This window comes from Boleophthalmus pectinirostris, unplaced genomic scaffold (assembly GCF_026225935.1).
Source record: "Boleophthalmus pectinirostris isolate CB_2022bp ecotype Guang Dong unplaced genomic scaffold, ASM2622593v1 HiC_scaffold_11, whole genome shotgun sequence".
NCBI classification, from domain to species: Eukaryota; Metazoa; Chordata; class Actinopteri; order Gobiiformes; family Gobiidae; genus Boleophthalmus; species Boleophthalmus pectinirostris.
Window position 1 is genome coordinate 20,776,899 of NW_026570994.1, and position 22,220 is coordinate 20,799,118.

The 22,220-nt window shown below is 40.8% G+C and overlaps 1 protein-coding gene across 1 annotated transcript in view; it reads right to left on the reverse strand.

The window, feature by feature from the left end:
- Positions 1-22,220, reverse strand: part of LOC110165882 (partitioning defective 3 homolog B-like) — a 210,806-nt gene that overhangs the window by 41,009 nt on the left and 147,577 nt on the right. Inside the window, exons 12-13 of the mRNA XM_055163690.1 lie at positions 18,981-19,142; positions 11,354-11,446 (exon numbers count right to left, since the gene is read on the reverse strand). Coding sequence (XP_055019665.1) covers positions 11,354-11,446; positions 18,981-19,142 — 255 coding nt within the window. The remainder of the gene's footprint in view (positions 1-11,353; positions 11,447-18,980; positions 19,143-22,220) is intronic.

Below are 22,220 nucleotides of genomic sequence, written 5' to 3' on the forward strand. Positions count from 1 at the left end.
TTAGTTCTGGTTTCAGTCCTGGTTTAGTCCTGGTTTAGTCCTTGTTTTAGTTCTGGTTTAGTTTAGTCCTGGTTTAGTCCTGGTTTAGTCCTGGGTCCTAGGTTTAGTCCTTGGTTTAGTCCTGGTTTAGTCCTGGTTTAGTCCTGGTTTAGTCCTGTGTTTAGTTTTCTGGGTTTTAGTCCTGTTCAGTCCTGGTTTTAGTCCTGTTTAGTTTTCAGTCCTGGTTTAGTCCTGGTTCAGTCCTGGTTTAGTCCTGGTTTAGTCCTGTTTAGTCCTGGTTTTAGTCCTGGTTTAGTGTCCTGGTTTAGTTCCTGGTTTAGTTCCTGGTTTAGTCCTGGTTTAGTCCTGGTTTAGTCCTGTTTAGTCCTGGTTTAGTCCTGGTTCAGTCCTGGTTTAGTCCTGGTTTTAGTCCTGGTTTTCGGTTTAGTCCTGTTTAGTCCTGGTTTAGTCTGGTTTAGTCTGGTTTAGTCCTGGTTTAGTCCTGGTTTAGTCCTGGTTCAGTCCTGGTTTAGTTCCTGGTTTAGTCCTGGTTTAGTCCTGGTTTAGTCCCTGGTTTAGTCCTGGTTTAGTCCTGGTTTAGACCTGTTTAGTCCTGGTTCAGTCCTGGTTTAATCCTGGTTCAGTCCTGGTTTTCCTGGTCCTTTCAGTCCTGGTTTAGTCCTCCTGGTTTAGTTTTTTGTTTAGTCCTGGTTAGTCCTGGTTTATCCTGGTTCAGTCCTGTTTAGTCCTGGTTTAGTCCTGTTTTTAGTCCTGGTTTAGTCCTTAGTTCCTGGTTCAGTCCTGGGTTTAGTCCTTGGTTTAGTAGTCCTGGTTTATCCTGGTTTAGTCCTGGTTTCAGTCCTGGTTTAGTCCTGTTTAGTCCTGGTTTAGTCCTGGTTTTTTCCTGGTTCAGTCCTGTTTAGTCCTGGTTTTAGTCCTGGTTTCCTGCTCCATTATTAAAATCCCTTTCAGAACAGAACAAACACAGTTACATTTATATTATCATATTTCTTTTCTTTTTTTTTTTTACACTTCAAACTTGTTCTTAAATAAATTCCGCTGGAGTTCGGACGTTAAATCCGGTCGACAGAAACATTTGTCAGACTAAAACCGCAGATCTGACGCGTACAAAAGTNAACCAGAACTAAGACCAGGATTCAATGGGACTAAAACCAAGACTACACCAGGACTAAACCAGACTAAACCAGGACTAAACCAGGACTGCAGGTCTTAAAGTAAAACCATGTCTGAAGCTAAAACTGTTCTAAACCAGAATTACACTGATGCTTAATAAAGACTAAAGCTGAGACTAAAAGTGGACTTGACCACTTTTTTAAAACAGGGTCTAAACTAGAACTGGACCAAGATTAGACCAGGACTGAACCAGGACTGAACCAGGACTAAACCAGGACTGAACCAGGACTAAACCAGGACTAACCAGGACTGGACCAGGACTAAACCAGGACTAAACCAGACTAAACCAGGACTGAACCAGGACTGAACCAGGACTAAACCAGGACTGAACCAGGACTGAAACCAGACTGAACAGGACAGGACTAAACCAGGAAACCAGGACTGAAACCAGGACTGAACCAGGACTAAACCAGGACTAAACCAGGACTGGACTAAACCAGGACTGAACCAGGACTAACCAGGACTGAACCAGGACTGAACCAGACTGAACCAGGACTGAACCAGGACTGAAGGACTGAACAGGACTGAACCAGGACTAACCAGGACAAGGGCTTCAGTGTTTGTGTTTGAGCCTGAGTGAAACTGTCAGGACCAGATTGGACCATAAAGTGTTTTTATATTTATGACGCAGATAAAGTGGATCAAATACAATCAAATAAAACACAGAAGAGGATTAAAAAAACTATTACACAGGTTAAGAGAAAAACTCTGGAATAATACAAATATTGTATTATGTTAATTTATATAATTTATATTATATTAAAGACGGGGAATTTTACAACTATGGGTCATTAGATCACAGATTTACATCATTATGTTCAATTTGATTGTTTTGAAAATGTTTCCCAAAAAACAAAAAAAAAAAACAAAACAACATTAACATCTTTTACGAGTCTCTTCTGCCTTTGTTCTCGGTGCTAAGTTACTCCCCGTTCAGAGCGCGATCACAACCAAATCAGCGTTCATCCCACTAATGAAACTACAGCACATCAGGTTTAGTCCTGGTTTAGTCCTGGTTTAGTCCTGGTTTAGTCCTGGTTTAGTCCTGGTTTAGACCTGATTTAGTCCTGGTTTTAGTCCTAGTTAGTTTTTTAGTCCTGGTTTAGACCTGGTTTAGAGTTTAGTCCTGGTTTTAGTCCTGGTTTAGTCCTGGTTTAGTCCTGGTTTAGACCTGGTTTAGTCCTGTTTAGTCCTGGTTTAGTCCTGGTTTAGTCCTGGTTCAGTTTCAGTCCTGTTCAGTTGGTTCTGGTTTAGTCCTGGTTCAGTCCTGGTTTAAGTCCTGGTTTAGTCCTGGTTTAGTCTGGTTTAGTCCTGTTTAGTCTGGTTTAGTTCTGGTTCAGTCCTGGTTTAGTCCTGGTTCAGTCCTGGTTTAATTCTGGTTCGGTCCTGGTTTAGTCCTGGTTTAGTCCTGGTTCAGTCCTGGTTTAGTTCTGGTTTAGTCTGCGTTCAGTCCTGGTTCAGTTCTGGTTTAGTCCTGGTTCCTGTTTAGTCCTGGTTCAGTCCTGGTTTAGTCTGGTTCAGTCCTGGTTTAGTCCTGGTTTAGTCCTGGTTTAGTCCTGGTTTAGTCCTGGTTTAGTTCTGGTTCAGTCCTGGGTTCAGTCCTGGTTTAGTCCTGGTTTAGTCCTGGTTTAGTTCCTGGTTCAGTCCTGGTTTAGTCTGGTCAGTCCTGGTTCAGTCCTGGTTTAGTCCTGGTTTAGACCTGTTTAGACCTGGTTTAGACCTGGTTTAGTCCTAGATTCAGTTCTGGTTTAGTCCTGGTTCAGTCCTGGTTTAGTCCTGGTTCAGTCCTGGTTTAGTCCTGGTTTAGTCCTGGTTCAGTCAGTCCTGGTTTAGTCCTGGTTCAGTCCTGGTTCAGTCCTGGTTTAGTCCTGGTTCAGTCCTGGTTTAGTCCTGGTTTAGTCCTGGTTTTAGTCCTGGTTTAGTCCTGCCTGGTTTAGTCCTGGTTTAGTCCTTGGTTTAGTCCTGGTTTAGTCCTGGTTTAGTTCAGTCCTGGTTTAGTCCTGGTTTAGTCCTGGTTTAGTCCTGGTTTAGTCCTGGTTTAGTCCTGGTTTAGTCCTGGTTTAGTTGTTTAGTCCTGGTTTAGTCCTGGTTTAGTCCTGGTTTAGTCCTGGTTTAGTCCTGGTTTAGTCCTGGTTTAGTCCTGGTTTAGTCCTGGTTTAGTCCTGGTTTAGTCCTGGTTTAGTCCTGTTCACCTGGTTTAGTTCTGGTTTAGTCTGGTTCAGTTTAGTCCTGGTTTAGTCCTGTTTACCTGGTTTAGTCCTGGTTTAGTCCTGGTTACCCTGGTTTAGCCTGGTTTTAGTCTGGTTTAGTCCTGGTTTAAGTCCTGGTTTAGTCCTGGTTTAGTCCTAGGTTTAGTTCTGGTTTAGTCCTGGTTCAGTCCTGGTTCAGTAGTCCTGGTTTAGTAGTCCTGGTTTAGTCCTGGTTTAAGTCCTGGTTCAGTCCTGGTTCAGTCCTGGTTTAGTCCTGGTTGGTTTAGTTCCTGGTTTCAGTCCTGGTTTAGTCCTGGTTTAGTCCTGGTTCAGTCCTGGTTTAGTCCTGGTTTAGTCCTGGTTTAGTCCTGGTTTAGTCCTGGTTTAGTCCTGGTTTAGTCTGGTTCTGGTTTAGTCCTGGTTTAGTCCTGGTTTAGTCCTGGTTTAGTCCTGGTTTAGTCCTGGTTCCTGGTTTAGTCCTGGTTCAGTCCTGGTTTAGTCCTGTTTTAGTCCTGTTTCAGTCCTGGTTTAGTCCTGGTTTAGTCCTGGTTTAGTCCTGGTTCAGTCCTGGTTCAGTCCTGGTTTAGTCCTGGTTTAGTCCTGGTTTAGTCCTGGTTTAGACCTGTTTAGTCCTGGTTCAGTCCTGGTTTCAGTCCTGGTTCAGTCCTGGTTTAGTCCTGGTTTAGTCCTGGTTCAGTCCTGGTTTAGTCCTGGTTTAGTCCTGGTTTAGTCCTGGTTTAGTCCTGCTCCATTATTAAAATCCCTTTCAGAACAGAACAAACACAGTTACATTTATATTATCATATTTCTTTCTTTTTTTTTTTTTTACTTCAAACTTGTTCTTAAATAAATTCCGCTCGAGTTCGGACGTTAAATCCGGTCGACAGAAACATTTGTCAGACTAAACCGCAGATCTGACGCGTACAAAAGTGTTAAACTCAAAACTACACGACGTCTTTTAACCTCCTCTTATTTTAGCCGCTATTTTTACATCGTCTGTTCCACCGAGTCAAAGAGACAAAAAACAAAAACACAACAAAAAAAACTGTTCTTATTTAGACTCAGAAGTGTTTTTATTATTTTTATATTTTTAGGACCAAACTGAGCAGAAAAAATATAAACTGAGACAAGAAAAAGGGCAGTTTAGGACTAAACCAGGACTAAACCAGGACTAAACCAGGACTAAACCAGGACTAAACCAGGACTAAACCAGGACTGAACAGGACTAAACAGGACTGAACCAGAACTAAACCAGACTAAACCAGGACTAAACCAGGACTGAACCAGAACTAAACTAAACCAGGACTAAACCAGGACTAACCAGGACTAAACCAGGACTAAACCAGGACTAAACCAGGACTAAACCAGACTAACCCAGGAACTAAACCAGAACTAAACCAGACTAAAACCAGGACTACCAGGACTAAACCAGGACTGAACCAGGACTGAACCAGGACTAAACCAGGACTAAACCAGGACTAAAACCAGGACTGAACCAGGACTGAACCAGGACTAAACCAGGACTAAAACTAAACAGGACTGAACCAGGACTGAACCAGGACTAAACCAGGACTGAACCAGAACTAAACCAGAACTAAACCAGGACTAACCAGGACTGAACCAGGACTAAAGGACTAAACCAGGACTAAACCAGGACTAAACCAGGATAAACAGGACTAAAACCAGAACTAAACCAGGACTAAACCAGGACTGAACCAGGACTAAACCAGGACTGAACCAGGACTGAACCAGGACTAAACCAGGACTGAACCAGAACTAAACCAGAACTAAACCAGGACTAAACCAGGACTAAACCAGGACTGAACCAGGACTGAACCAGGACTAAACCAGGACTAAACCAGGACTGAACCAGGACTGAACCAGGACTGAACCAGGACTGAACCAGGACTAAACCAGGACTAACCAGAAACCAGGTCTAAACCAGGACTAACCAGGACTAAACCAGGACTAAACCAGGACTGAACCAGGACTAAACCAGGACTAAGCAGGACTAAACCAGGACTAAACCAGGACTGAACCAGGACTGAACCAGGACTAACCAGGACTGAACCAGGACTAAACCAGGACTGAACCAGGACTAAACCAGGACTGAACCAGGACTAAGCCAGGACTAAACCAGGACTAAACCAGGACTAAACAAAAACTAAACCAGGACTGAACCAGGACTAAACCAGGTCTAAACAAAAACAAGGGACTAAGCCAGGACTAAACCAGGACTAAGCCAGGACTAAACCAGGACTAAGCCAGGACTAAACCAGGACTAAGCCAGGACTAAGCCAGGACTAAAACAGGAGTAAACTGAAGCAGGGACAAAACCAGGTCTAAACCAGATCTAACCCAAGACTAAATCAAAGCTAAACCTATGTCAGGACTAAACCAGGTCTAAACAAGTACTAAAACAGATTTAAAACAGGATTGAACCAGAAGTAAACCAGGTCTAAACCAGGTCTAAACCGGGTCTAAACCAGGTCTAAAACGGGTCTACACCAGGACTTGAGGTCTTCATCTAAAACCAAGACTAAACTAGAACTGAACTAGAACTAAACCACACCTGAACCAGGATTAAACCAGGACTACACCAGGTCCAACCCAAGACTAAATCAAACCTAAATCTGTATCAGGTCTAAAACAGAACTAAACCAGGACTAAATCAGGACTGAACCAGGGTCAAACCAGGACTAAAACAGGACTAAACCAGGTTCAATCCAAGACTAAATCAGATCTAAACCAGGACTAAACCAGGACTAAAGCCGAACTAAACCAGGACTAAACCAGGACTAAACCAGGATTAAATCAGATCTAAACTGAAGCAGGGACTAAACCAGGATCAAACTAGGCCTAAACCAGGTTTAAACCAGGACTATACCAGGACTGCAGGTCTTCAACTAAAATCAGGACTAAAACCAGGACTAAACCCGAACTGAACCAGGATTAAACCAGGACTAAACCAGGTCCAACCCAAGACTAAATCAAAGCTAGATCTATGTCAGGTCTAAACCAGAACTAAACCAGGACTAAACCAGATATAACTCAGAACTAACTCAGGTCTGAACCAGGACTAAACCAGAACTGAACCAGGTCCAACCTAAGACTAAAGTCAAAGCTAAACCTGTGTCAGGTCTAAACCAGGACTAAATCAGAACTAAACCAGGTCTATCCCACGACTAAACCAGGTCTAAACCATGTCTACACCAGTACTAAATGTGGACTAAACCAGGACTAAAACAGGACTAAACCAGGTTCAATCCAAGACTAAATCAAAGCTAAACCAGGATTAAATCAGATCTAAACCAGGACTAAATCAGAACTAAACCAGGACTAAATGAGGACTAAATCTGAACTAAACCAGGAAACCAGGACTAAATAAAAGGACTAAATAACTAAACCAGGATTAAATCAGAAGGTCTAACCCAGGACTGTCCATGGTCTAAACATAATATTTTCAAATTTTAAAATACATATGTGAAAATCAAAATAATAGTGTTTATTATTCTAAATATTGTACCAAAATTAATCTAAAAATCTTTTTTTTTAAGGAGAATTTGAATTACCTTTAAAATTTTACTTTCCTCAGACATAAATTCTCAAAATAGTGAAATTTTACCCACGAACCCGTTTCATAATTCATATTTAATTTGTGAAAAAAGGGAATCAGCAAAGGGCAAGAAGAATCAGACGCACACAGAGGAGAGAAGGATTGAAAATTCTTTAATAAAACCAGGAAAAGCCCCGAGGAAAAACCGAAAACCAACATTTAAAAACATGCAGGAGTCAGTTCAGTGCATTTAGAGAAAAGCAGGTTTAAGGCAAAAGAGCGGAACAGATTTAAACGTTTAAATCACAAGAAATTCAGAAAAAAAACAAACAGAAAGACAAAAGTAACAGTGGAAAATACTCGGATAAACAGGGTTCGGAATCAAAAAGGCGGCAAGTAAAAAAAAAAGAATGAAAATAATGAAACTCCTGAATCGAGTCAGGTTTGTGAAGTCGTAGTAAAAGTTTTGAGTCGTGTTTTTGTAAATTTATGGAGAATTTTCATGTGAGAGGCTGGAGGATGTAGGGCTGTGGGCAGAGACCAGATCTAAACCAGGTCTAAACCAGGTCTAAACTAGGTCTAAACTAGGTCCAAACTAGGTCCAAACTAGGTCCAAACCAGGTCTGAACCAGATCTAAATGAGGTCTAAAATAGGTCTAAACAAGGTCTAAACCAGGTCTAATCCAGGTCTAAACGAGGTCCAAACTAGGTCCAAACCAGGTCTGAACCAGATCTAAATGAGGTCTAAAATAGGTCTAAACAAGGTCTAAACCAGGTCTAATCCAGGTCTAAACGAGGTCCAAACTAGGTCCAAACCAGGTCTAAACCAGATCTAAATGAGGTCTAAAAAAGGTCTAAACAAGGTCTAAACCAGGTCTAAACCAGGTCTAAACCAGGTCTAAACCAGGTCTAAACCAGGTCTAAATAAGGTCTAAACCAGAACTAAACAAGGTCTAAACGAGGTCTAAACCAGGTCCAAACCAGTTCTAAACCAGGTCTAAACCAGTTCTAAACCAGGTCTAAACCAGGTCTAAACGACGTCTAAACCAGGTACAAACCAGTTCTAAACTAGGTCTAAACCAGGTCCAAACCAGGTCCAAACCAGGTCTAAATAAGGTCTAAACCAGAACTAAACAAGGTCTAAACCAGATCTAAACCAGGTCTAAAATAGGTCTAAACGAGGTCTAAACCAGGTCCAAACCAGTTCTAAACCAGGTCTAAACCAGTTCTAAACCAGGTCTAAACCAGGTCTAAACCAGGTCTAAATAAGGTCTAAACGACGTCTAAACGAGGTCTAAATGAGGTCTAAACGAGGTCTAAACCAGGTCCAAACCAGTTCTAAACTAGGTCTAAACCAGGTCTAAACCAGTTCTAAACCAGGTCTAAACAGGTCCAAACCAGGTCTAAATGAGGTCTAAACCAGACATCACATCATGTTTTCAGTTTCAGTTTGAGAAGAACTCGGTCTAAATCTGCTGAGTTACACCGACTGTAAAGACAGATCACTAAATTACTCAAACATGTGTTGATGATCTAAAACCTCTTCGGACGTGTTTTTGATGCGGGAACAAAGCTAAAGAACGACGATTTTGCAAAATAATCCCCCTTTAAAGCGCATTTCACATTTTTCAAACAGTAAAATCGGGTACAGAAAATTTAACTTAAATAATTTGCAATAATTTTAAACATTTATTGCTGAAAATTAAATAAAAAAATGTTTGGGTTTGAGTTCATTTTAGTGCCGCCGTTTTGATTCTCGGTCCAGCAGTGAAAGAAAAAAGTAAAACATTGTCAAGTCCAGGAAAAATACTGCACCGTTTAAAGGGACTAAGGAAATATTGGGACGGTCGTCTTGGCAACGGGACAAAAAAATTAAAATTAAAAACGGAAAAGTCAAGTAAAAGGTGCCAACATTTAACATCTGGCAGGAAAAAGGAAAAGTGATTAATATGGCTCATGAAATCCTTTCATATTTCAAATCTGGGGAGTTTTTTTTGTTTTTTTGGTCGATGTTAAAGGTCCATTATGGAACTTTTCTGTGGTGATGTCCCGCAGTGTGGCTTTAAACTTTTCTGTCTTGGATTCACACAATTACGGGTTTTTATTCGTCAAAAAAACGTTGAAAATAAATATGTTTTCTGAATGGGAGCGAACTCGCCTCTTCACAGATCTGACCTGTCTGAGTCAGGACTAAACCAGGACTAAACCAGGACTAAACCAGGACTAAACCAGGACTAAACCAGGACTAAACCAAGACTAAACCAGGACTAAACCAGGACTAAACCAGGACTAAACCAGACTAAACCAGGACTAAACCAGGACTAAACCAGGGACTAAAACCAGGACTAAACCAAGGACTAAACCAGACTAAACCAGGACTAAACCAAGACTAAACCAGGACTAAACCAAGACTAAACCAGGACTAAACCAGACTAAACCAGGAAAACCAGGACTAAACAAGACTAAACCAGACTAAACCAAGACTAAAACCAGGACTAAAACAGGACTAAACCAAGACTAAACCAGGACTAAACCACCAGGACTAAACCAGGACTAAACCAAGACTAAACCAGGACTAAACCAGACTAAACCAGGACTAAAACCAGGAAAACTAAAACCAGAACTAAACCAAGACTAAACCAAGGACTAAACCAAGACTAAACCAGACTAAACCAAGACTAAACCAGGACTAAACCAGACTAAACCAGACTAAACCAGACTAAACCAAACTAAACCAGGACTAAACCAAGACTAAAACCAGAAACTAAACCAGGACTAAACCAAGACTAAACCAGGACTAAAACCAGGACTAAACCAGGACTAAACCAAGACTAAACCAGGACTAAAACCAGAACTAAACCAAGACTAAACCAGGACTAAAACCAAGACTAAACCAGGACTAAAACCAGAACTAAAACCAGGACTAAAACCAGGACTAAACCAAGACTAAACCAGGACTAAAACTAAAACCAGGACTAAACCAAGACTAAACCAGGACTAAAACCAGGACTAAAAACCAGAACTAAAACCAGGACTAAAAACCAGACTAAACCAAGACTAAACCGGACTAAACCAGGACTAAACTAAACAAGACTAAACCAGGACTAAAACCAGGACTAAACCAAGACTAAACCAGGACTAAAACCAGGACTAAAACCAGAACTAAAACCAGGACTAAAACCAGGACTAAGCCAAGACTGAAACCGGACTAAACCAGGACGACACTAAGACTAAACCAGGACAAAAACCAGGACTAAAACCAGGAGTAAATGAGGACAAAACCAGGTCTAAACCAGGTCTAAAACTGGACTAAACCAGAACTGAAGAAGGACAGAACCAAGACTAAAACCAGGATGAAAAATCAGGACTAAACCAAGACCAAACCAAGACTAAACCAGAACTAAAACCAGGATAAAAACCAGAACTAAAACCGGACTAAACCAGGACTAAATCTGGAGTAAACCAAGGACTAAAACCAGGACTAAACCAAGACTAAATCAGAAATAACCCAAGAGTAAACGAGGACAAAACCAGGTCTAAACCAGGTCTAAACTAGGACTAAACCAGGACTAAATCCGGACTAAATCAGAATAAAAACCAGCACTAAACCAAGACCTAAAACCAGAACTTTTCTTGTTTTCCTTATTGACGCCCCTTGATTGTCTCTATAATAGGAGATAAATTTAAAGCCACACTGCGGAAACTCCTACACTCAAAGCAACAACATCTCCATGGCAACCAGACCAGAAAAGTGACGTAATGCACCTTGTCTTAATTTAAATACCAGTTTACATTTCATTCATTATTTGCAATTTCCTAGATTGTCTCACACTTAAAAGTTGGAAACCCGACAACGACATCTCCACGGAGACGAGAAGGCGGCCAGGAAAGTTCCAGAGTGCAGCTTTAGTCTTTCAGTGCAATAAAATCGTCCCTATAGCCTCCCTGAATGTTTTAAATGATGTTTTCTGGTTAAAGCTGTGTTCATTTCGTAGTTATAAGCGTCAACGTAAATAAAATCGTCTCTTAGATTGAAGTTTCTCGGTGGTGAGTCGCCGTACATTTGTCCCGCCATCGCACGAATATTTTCCGTGTAACTTCGACTAAATCGAGAATCGGTTTTATAAGAATTATTCAAGTCCGTACATTCAAAATCTTGCATATTATCAAAACTTTTACTCGTTAAGTACTGGATCTCGTCGTCAGATTCCCCGTCTTTAAACCCAAACTGGTACCCGCTCCGGCGAAACTCGTTCGTGTAAAATAACGAGTTTTTCGGTTTTCGCGACGAGACATTTCGAGTTTTTTGCGGTAAAAGTTCTTTTCTTCTCAAAGACGGGAGAAAGAGCGAGGAGGAGCGAGCGGGAGGGGACGGCTGGTCTTTCTGCGGCGGCGGCGGCGGAGGAGGATCCGGGCCGGTCTCGCTCGCTCGTACCTGATTGGCGGAGACGGGAGGAGGCGGGGGCGGCGTCTGATTGGACGAGGCGGCGGCGTGGGCGGGCGCTGCGGCTCGGTTGGCGTTGGCGACCTAGAACAAAAGAATTATTGTTTATTACAGACGGCGTGGATATTCCACTTTGCAGTGGCGTCACGCTGGGGGTGCTCTACATGTGTGTCTATGGTGGAGTGATCAGCGGTTGCCATGGTGACACGAGCCACATCTGTCAAAAAAACAACGCAAAAGACAAAAGTGGGTTTAAAAAGTCTGTTTTCAGGAGCCTGTGAGCCAGTGTGAACGTTCATGGTTCTGTTCAGGACAAACGCAGAGGAGGAAACGCTCGGTTCCACCTTGTGATGTCATGTGGTGATACAGGAAGTGCTCCACTGTGTTTTTAAACTTCACACACCATCTGTGAGTCTATGTTTTGTTTTGTTATGTTGCAAAATGAACAAATAAACAACGACTACTACTAGTAGTCGTTTTCATCTTTCTTCCCTTGACAGTTGTGGATAAATTCTTCATGAAGAATGTTTATCCTCTGTGACCCACATTTTGCCACAGAAAAACTTTTTATTGTTACAAAGTGAGAAAAATATACATGTATGTATATATGTAATATACATACATGTATATTACATATATACATATACATGTATGTGTATGTATATAATACATACATGTATATTACATATACATATATACATATATACATATATACATATACATGTATGTGTATGTGTATGTATACAGAGATACAGAGTATAACAGAGCAGAGCCGTGGTGGTGAGATCAGGAAAAAGGAAGAAGAGACATTAGAAATATGAGGGGTTCAAGGAGGAGCTGGAGGAAGCCTGGAAAGTGAAGACATCAGTGGAGCCTGTGGTGATCGGACACTCGGGGCTGTAACCTCCAAACTGGAAGAAACTACAACAGACACCAGGAAAAACAACAGAACATCTCAGTCCAGAAAAGTGCAGGACTGGAACAGCAAAGATACTGAAGAACTGACAGACTCCCAGACTCTGAGACGAGCCGAGCTGCATGAGAGAGACCAACCACCAGGGAAGGTGAGAAACACAGTTTTTAAATATATATACACATATATATGTACATATGTGTATATATGTATATGTGTGTGTGTGTATATATATATATATATATATATATATATATATATACACACACATATATATCTGTCACTTTAAAACTAATCAGGTTTGTTTCCTAATGAGTTTATTGCATCACCACGGTAACAAAGCCACATCAAAGTATAAATACCATGATCATATACACCGTATATGTCCCACACATAATCTCAAACACCTCAATAAAAGTTACATACTGTGGCTTTGTTTTAATAACGTTTTGATATTAAATCCTGTGATAATGTTCCATCTTTTTCACATCTGCTTCATAAACACTCAGAAATTCTCTGTGAAACCAAAGCGGTTTGAATAAATTGTGTGAAAATCTGTCCTGGTTTTTTCCCGTAGTTTGTGTCACCCCGTTCGCTCGCTCTCGTTTTTTTTTTTTTTTTTTTTTTTTAAACAAATCTGTGCCAAGTTATGAATAATCTTTAAATGAAATCAGCAGTTACATAATGCATAAGAAACGCTGCATTTTTAATAAGACCAATTTGATCAAACCACGTTACAATATTAAACAGGCTAACCCACATTTAGCAGCGACTGACGATTAGAAAACCGCCGCGAGACAAGACAGACGGAGCGAGTCGCCATGGAGACACGTGTCCGATATCCAGCGGAAAAGTTACACGGTGCGACTTTAATCTTTCAGAACAATATAAATGAATCTGTAGTCTGTGTTTTAACGTCGTTTCCTCGTCACAAACGGACCTCCACACATGTTTAACACACAAACCCTGCACGTTTAAGGCCTGTTCATTAGAGATGTAACAATGACCGTAAATATCGTGATATCGTGATATCGTATCGTCAAAGTTCTCACAATAATATCGTGGACCATCACAATATATCGAATTACAAGTGTCTTTGCTTAAATGAAGGAGATACGGTGCAGCAAAAAGACAGAGGGAACTACATAGACCATGATCCTTTGCTCCATTTTGGCGCAAACATGAAGAAATAACAGTTCAGGTATTTTAAGAGGAAAAAAGTTTTGTTTGCCTCCACAAAATATCGCAATAAATATGGTACCGTGAGATGAATGTTGTGAAAATATCGTACAGAGAGATTTGGATATTGTTACATCCCTAATCGTGAGTTTTCCCACGATATCGCAAAAAATATTGTACCGTGAGATTCAAACCGTGACGATATCGTATCGTGAGACTTGGATATCGTATCGTGAGACTTGGATATCGTTACATACTCACTGTTAATACTTCATGAGAACTTAAGAACTTTGTTTTTGTTCTGGACGTGATAAGAAGCAGAAAAAAGGTCTAAACCAGATCTAAACCAGTCTAAACCAGTCTAAACCAGATCTAAACCAGGTCTAAACCAGGTCTAAACCAGATCTAAACCAAGTCTAAACCAGATCTAAACAAGGTCTAAACCAGGTCTAATCTAAACCAGATCTAAACCAGGTCTAAACCAGATCTAAACCAGATCTAAACCAGGTCTAAACCAGGTCTAAACCAGATCTAAACCAGGTCTAAACCAGATCTAAACCAGGTCTAAACCAGATCTAAACCAGGTCTAAACCAGATCTAAACAAGGTCTAAACCAAGGTCTAAACCAGATCTAAACAAGGTCTAAACCAGATCTAAACTAAACCAGGTCTAAACCAAGATCGTCTAAACCAGGTCTAAACCAGGTCTAAACCAGATCTAAACCAGGTCTAAACCAGATCTAAACAAGGTCTAAACCAGATCTAAACCAGGTCTAAACTAAACCAGGTCTAAACCAGATCTAAACTAGGTCTAAACCAGATCTAAACACTAGATCGTCTAAACCAGATCTAAACTAAGTCTAAACCAGATCTAAACTAGGTCTAAACCAGAATCTAAACCAGTCTAAACTAGGTCTAAACCAGAGATCTAAACCAGATCTAAAACTAGGTCTAAACCAGATCTAAACTAGGTCTAAACTAGGTCTAAACCAGATCTAAACCAGATCTAAACTAGGTCTAAACAGATCTAAACCAGATCTAAACTAGTCTAAACCAGATCTAAACTAGGTCTAAACTAGGTCTAAACCAGGTCTAAACAGATCTAAAACTAGGTCTAAACCAGATCTAAACTAGGTCTAAACCAGATCTAAACTAGGTCTAAACTAAACCAGATCTAAACCAGGTCTAAACCAGATCTAAAACTAGTCTAAACCAGATCTAAACTAGTCTAAACCAGTCTAAACCAGATCTAAACTAGTCTAAACCAGATCTAAAACTAGGTCTAAACCAGATCTAAACCAAACCAGATCTAAACTAGTCTAAACCAGATCTAAACCAGGTCTAAACTAGGTCTAAACCAGGTCTAAACCAGATCTAAAACTAGTCTAAACCAGATCTAAAACTAGGTCTAAACCAGATCTAAACCAGGTCTAAAACCAGGTCTAAACTAGGTCTAAACCAGAAAACTAGGTTCTAAACCAGATCTAAACCAGATCTAAACTAGGTCTAAACCAGTCTAAACCAGTCTAAACTAGGTCTAAACCAGGTCTAAACCAAAATCTAAAAACTAGGTCTAAACCAGATCTAAACAGGTCTAAACCAGATCTAAACCAGATCTAAACCAGGTCTAAACCAGATCTAAACTAGGTCTAAACTCTAAACCAGATCTAAACAGGTCTAAACCAGGGTCTAAACCAGATCTAAACCAATCTCTAAACCAGGTCTAAACCAGATCTAAACTAGGTCTAAACCAGGTCTAAACCAGATCTAAACCAAGGTCTAAACCAATCTAAACCAGGTCTAAACCAGGTCTAAACCAGGTCTAAACCAGATCTAAACCAGTCTAAACCAGGTCTAAACCAGACATCACAAGGTGAAACGGCGTGTTTTGAGTTTGAGAAGAACTCAGCCTAAATCTGCTGAGTTACACTAACTGTAAAGAGAGATCACTAAATTATTCAAACATGTGTGAATGACTCTAAAACCTCTTCAGGCGTGTTTCTGATGAAAACTAAACCGTGACCCAAAAATGTAGTTTGTTTTGTGCTGGGAAACAGTTTGAGCTACAAATGTGAAAATTACGCTTGTGAATTTTTCAAAATGAGAGTAAGAATTAAAATTTCTGTCAAAAATAAAACACAGTGTTTTCTTGTGTTGGAGAAAGTTGTAATTAATGTATATAAAAAAGGAAAAATAATCTGCAAAAAACATTGTAAAGCTGTAAAATGGTGCCAGCTACACTGACCAAAAGAAAACAAGACAAACTTTGAAATTTTAGACAGATTTGTCAAAAATAAATGTAATTTCTTATTTGAAATTGAGTCATTATTCACCCCAAAAATGTGATTGTTGTTGATGAGAAAGTTGAACATTTGTGGAGAAGTTTGTGAGAGATTCACTGTTTTTGAAAAAATCTCCAAAGAATTTTATAGTCTCCAGCACAAAATCTGAAAATAAATCAGGAACAAATTGTACTTTATGATTGTAAACTATAAAAATAAATTCTGTTTCTTATTTGAGGAATTCCCAAAGACGCTAAAACTAAACTGTGACCCAAAAATGTCATTTGAATTTTGTGTTTGAGAAACAGTTTGAGAGTTGAACAGTGAAAATTACGCTTGTGAATTTTTCTAAATGATAGTAAGAATTGAAATTTTTGTCAAAATTAAAGCATAACGGTAACTTGTATTGGAGAAAGTTGTAAATAATTTATATAAAAACGGAAAAACAACCAGCAAAGAACATTGTAAAGATGTAAAATGACAAAAAATATACTGACAAAATTAATAACTTTGTAATTTTGGACAGATTTGGCAAAGATAAATTGAATTTCTTATTTGAAATATTCAGAAATTGAGTCATAATTCAACCCCAAAAATGTGATTGTTGTGAGTTTAAAAGACTTTAAAACATAAAATTAAGCCAAATAAAGAGAAAGTTCAACATTGGTGGAGAAGTTTGGAGATTTTTTTCAAAAACAGTGAATCTCTCAAAGAGTTTTGTAGATTCCCGCACAAAATCCGAAAATAAAACATGAACAAATTGTAGTTTATGATTGTAAACTATAAAAATAAATTCTGTTTCTTATTTGAGGAATTCCCAAAGACGCTAAAACTAAACTGTGACCCAAAAATGTCATTTGAATTGTGTTTGAGAAACAGTTTGAGAGTTGAACAAGCTACAAATGTGAAAATTACGCTTGTGAATTTTTCAAAATGATAGTAAGAATTGAAATTTCTGTCAAAAATAAAACACATTACAACACATTAGCAAATGGACCATGGATTTTGGACAGATTTGTCAAAAAAAAAGGACAAACTTGGAAATTTTGGGCGTCTTTGAGGGAAAAAAAACCCACTCCTTATTTGAAGAATTTCTAAAGAAAAATCAAACAAACCAAAGTGAAGTCATTTTTAAATATAGATCCATTATTTAACCCATAAAGACGAGATTGAAAAGGATTTTAAGTCATAAGTAAGATGAATATGACACGTTTGTGGAGCTGATCCCAAACAAATAATGAGAAAGTTCAACATTTGTGGATCAGAAGTTTTGGAGATTTCTTTCAAAAGCCCCAAAGAGTTAAAAATATAAATATAAACCCCGGAACAACATCGGAAAATATGACAACATTAAATTCTACGAGCTGAATGGAACCGGATACATTTATTTATCGCTAAAACTGAACTCTGACCCTGAAATGTCGTTTGTTTTGTGTTTGAGAAACAATTTGAGAGTTGGACAAATTTGTGTATCATTCGTTCATTCGTTTTTCAATATAAAACCAAAAATAAGAAAAGAAAAAAACAACAATTTTCTTCATTATTTGTCTCCAAAACCAAAAAGAAAAAACAGATCATGATTTGTTTTGTTGGAAAAAACGGATATCGGCCGTTTCCCGTTTACGTGACTTGCGTGAGTGTGATGCCGGACTGAACCAGGACTGAACCAGGACTGAACCAGGACTGATCCAGGACTGATCCAGGTCCGGGACCAGAGCGGGACCAGAGCGGGACTGAGATCAGAACTGAGATTGGGACCAGACCGAGACCAGAGCAGACCTCGAGCTCCTGCCGTGGGCTCTGAGCCTCCGGTCTGGTCCCGGTCTTCCGGTCTGTCTCTGGTCTCGGGTCTCGTCTGGTCTCGTCTGTCTCGGTCTGGTCTCAGTCTGTCTCAGTCTCGGTCTGGTCTCGGTCTGGTCTCAGTCTCGGTCTAATCTCGGCCTGGTCTCAGTCTTGTCTCAGTCTCGGTCTAGTCTCAGCCTGGTCTCAGTCTCGGTCTAGTCTCGGTCTGATCTCGGCCTGGTCTCAGTCTCGGTCTAGTCTCGGCCTGGTCTCAGTCTTGTCTCAGTCTTGTCTCAGTCTCGGTCTGGTCTCAGTCTAGTCTCGGTCTGGTCTCAGTCTCGGCCTGGTCCCGGTCTAGTCCTGGTCCCGGTCTAGTCTCGGCCTGGTCTCGGTCTGGTCCCGGTCTGGTCTCAGTCTCGGTCTGGTCTCGGTCTAGTCCCGGTCTGGTCTCAGTCTCGGCCTGGTCTCGGGCTAGTCCCGGTCTGGTCTCAGTCCGGTCTGGTCTCAGTCTCGCCTGGTCTCTCGGTCTAGTCCCGGTCTGGTCTCAGTCTGGCTCTGGTCTCTCAGTCTCGGTCTGGTCTCGGTCTCGGTCTGATCTCGGTCTAGTCCCGGTCTGGTCTCAGTCTCGCCTGGTCTCGGGCTAGTCCCGTCTGGTCTGTCCCGGTCTGGTCTCAGTCTCGGCCTGGTCTCGGGCTAGTCCCGGTCTGGTCTCAGTCCCGGTCTGGTCTCAGTCTCGGCCTGGTCTCGGTCTAGTCCCGGTCTGGTCTCAGTCCGGCTCTGGTCTCAGTCTCGGTCTGGTCCCGGTCTGGTCTCAGTCCCGGTCTGGTCTCAGTCTCGGTCTGGTCCCGGTCTGTCTCAGTCTCGGTCTGGTCTCGGTCTGGTCCCGGTCTGGTCTCAGTCTCGGTCTGGTCCCGCTCTGGTCTCAGTCTCGGCCTGGTCTCAGTCTAGTCCCGGTCTGGTCTCAGTCTCGGTCTGGTCCCGGTCTGGTCTCAGTCTCGCTCTGGTCTCGGTCTCGGCCTAGTCCCAGACCCCAAAGACGTGAGTGTTGTCAGCTGATGTTTTTGTTTTGTCTGGAATATTTCACAGTGCGGCATTAAACCTTTCTATCTCCATGGAGACCAAACCAGACCAAGTTACAGGTCAGATCTGTGGAGAGGCGACGCCGCTCACAGTCACAATGTTTGTTTATCGAGGTATTTTTGAGCTGTAAAACCAAACTGTAATTGAATAAATGTAAAGTCGAGATGTTTAAAGTCACACTGTGGAACATTCGAGGCCGAGCGATGACGTATCCAACCGAAAAGTTACACAGTGAAGCTTTAAACCGTAAGATAAGATGACGAGTTAGTGGAGTTTGTAATGAGAAGAATGAGAATGACTGGACCCGGTCAGATCCCGGTCAGATCCCGGTCAGATCCCGGTCAGATCCCGGTCAGATCCCGGTCAGATCCCGGTCTCTGTACCTGTTTGGTCGCCCGGAGCACCACGAGCTGGATGGTCCCTCGGGCGTTTCCCTCGGACGACATGGACCTCCGGAGCGTTTCCATGGCGGCGTGGTTCGACCGCCCGATCAGAGTCTCTCCGTTCACCGAGATCAGCTGGTCGTTCACGCTCAGTCTACCGTCCTGCGAAAACAGAGCGGAAAAGAAGTTACGAAGTTAAATCTCCATATTGTGCAAAACTGTGTGAGATTTAAATCATGTTTTAATGTTGAAAGAACAAAAATGTGGCTGTTTGCTGCAGGTTTTCCAATCAGTAGGAGCAAACAGAGGCGCTCTTGGAAAAAAGGATCAAGACTCAAGACACAACGGATTCCAGGCAACTCCAAAACAGTAGAAAAAGTGAACACATCGCACGAGGAAAAATATAATTAAAAGGCCTTTATTTGAATGACCAAAGCCGACATGTTTGGACCTCAACTGGTCTTCGTCAGGGCTTAATTAAGAACAAAGCCTGGGTAGAACACATCAACCAATAACAAGGCTGGAGTCAAAAGGAGGCAGACAAAACAGGTGCACAAAGACAGGACATGGTACAGGCAAAAAAATAAATAAATAAATAAATAAATAAATAATAATAATAATAATAATATAAAAAAAACAATTATAAAAAAAAACAAAAAAAACAACAACAATTAAAACATGCTTGGCTTTGGTCATTTCAAATAAAGGCCTTTTAATTAGAAAAAGACAGGACATGGTACAGGCAAAAAAAATAAATAAATAAATAAAAAAAAAAAAAAAAAAAAATAATAATAATAATAATAATAATAATAAAAACTATTATAAAAAAAAAAAAAAAAAAAAAAAAACAAAACAATTAAACATGTTGGCTTTGGCCATTCAAATAAAGGCCTTTTAATTATATTTTTCCTCGTGCGATGTGTTCACTTTTTCTACTGTTTTGGAGTTGCCTGGAATCCGTTGTGTCTTGAGTCATGTTTTAATGTTGTTTCCTCCTCAAAAACAGACCTGGACTTGTGTTTTGTTTGAGTAACTCTTTATTATTAGTCTGTTTACATCTCCAAACTTCCAAATGTTCTGTTCCACCTTAATACATGTTTCATTTGTTCATTCGTTTTTCAAAATAAAACCAAAAGTAAGAAAATGGAAAAAAAAACCAACAACAATTTTCTTAATTATTTGTCTCCACAACTAAAATGAAAAAACAGATAATGATTCATTTTTTTCAGTTTTGGATTTTGTGTTTAAATGAAAAATGGAAAAAACGGAAAACGACCGTTTCCCGTTTACATGACTTGAACTGCGATGCCGAACTGAACCAGGACTAAACCAGGACTAAACCAGGACTGAACCAGGACTAAACCAGGACTGAACCAGGACTAAACCAGGACTGAACCAGGACTAAACCAGGACTGAACCAGAACCAGGACTGAACCAGGACTGAACCAGGACTTAAACCAGACTGAACCAGGACTGAACCAGGACTGAACCAGGACTGAACCAGGACCAGGACTGAACAGGACTAAACCAGGACTGAACCAGGACTGAACCAGGACTGAACCAGGACTGAACCAGGACTAAACAGGACTAGAACCAGGACTAACCAGGACTGAACCAGACTAAACCAGGACTAAACCAGGACTGAACCAGGACTGAACCAGGACTAAACCAGGACTAAACCAGGATTGAACCAGGACTAAACCAGGACTAAACCAGGACTACACCAGGACTGAACCAGGACTAAACCAGGACTAAAACCAGGACTGAACCAGGACTAAACCAGACTAACCAGACTAAAACCAGGACTAAACCAGGACTGAACCAGGACTAAACTAGGACTAAACCAGGACTAAACCAGGACTGAACCAGGACTAAACCAGGACTAAACCAGGACTACACCAGGACTACACCAGGACTACACCAGGACTGAACCAGGACTAAACCAGGACTAAACCAGGACTGAACCAGGACTAAACCAGGACTGAACAGGACTGAACCAGGACTAAACCAGGACTGAACCAGGACTAAACCAGGACTAAACCAGGACTAAACCAGGACTAAACCAGGACTGAACCAGGACTGAACCAGGACTAAACCAGGACTGAACCAGGACTAAACCAGGACTAAACCAGGACTGAACCAGGACTAAACCAGGACTAAACCAGGACTAAAGTGTTTTCAATCTTGATCTGGTCCATGTCTGAGTCCAGGTCTCAGTCCCAGTCTGAATCAAGGTTTGGTCCCGGTCTGGTCCCTGCCTCAGGCCCGGTCTGGTTCCGGTCTGGTTCCGGCCTCAGTCCCGGCCTCAGTCCTGGTCTGGTCCTGGTCTGAATCACGGCTTGGTCCTGGTCTGGTCCCGGTTTCAGTCCCGATCTGGTTCTGGTCTGGTCGGTTTAGTCCTGGTTTAGTCCTGGTTTAGACCTGGTTTAGACCTGGTTTAGTCCTGGTTCAGTCCTGTTTTAGTCCTGGTTTAGTCCTGGTTCAGTCCTGGTTTAGTCCTGGTTCCTGGTTTAGTCCTGGTTTAGTCCTGGTTTAGTCCTGGTTTAGTCCTGGTTTTAGTCCTGGTTTAGTCCTGGTTTAGTCCTGGTTCAGTCCTGGTTTAGTCCTGGTTTAGTCCTGGTTTAGTCCTGGTTCAGTCCGTATGCGACGCAATCAGTTTTAGTTTTTTTTCTCATTTTTTTCATTTAAACACAAAATTGAAAAAAGCTGAAAAAACAAATCATTATCTGTTTTTTGTTTTTTTTTTCATTTTGATTTTGGACACAAATAATGAAGAAATTAATTGTTTTTTTTTTTTTTTTTCATTTTCTTATTTTTGGTTTTATTTTGAAAAACGAATGAACGAACGACACACAGATTCACACTGATTCATTGTGGGAAAGGAAATTACGCAAATAATTTTAGTGAAGGTTTATGAAGCTGTATCGAGTATTTTTTGATGTATTTTACTAAATTATTATTATTATTTTTTTTTTTATTATTATTTTGTTACATCTACAGTTTTTTGTTTTTTATATATATTTTTAGTGTTAATTGAAATAGAAAAAGTGATAATTGTTAATAAATACGAGATGGACGGTAGAAGTAATGACATACTTTGGAATATTTTGGTTAAAGCAATAACATCTCCATGCAGACAAGACTGTTCACCAGAAAAGTTACACATTGTGGCTTTAAATTACAGGAATAAAAGTGTATAAATCAGATTCAAAGCTCTGGTCTCGGCGCTCGCGGGGGACA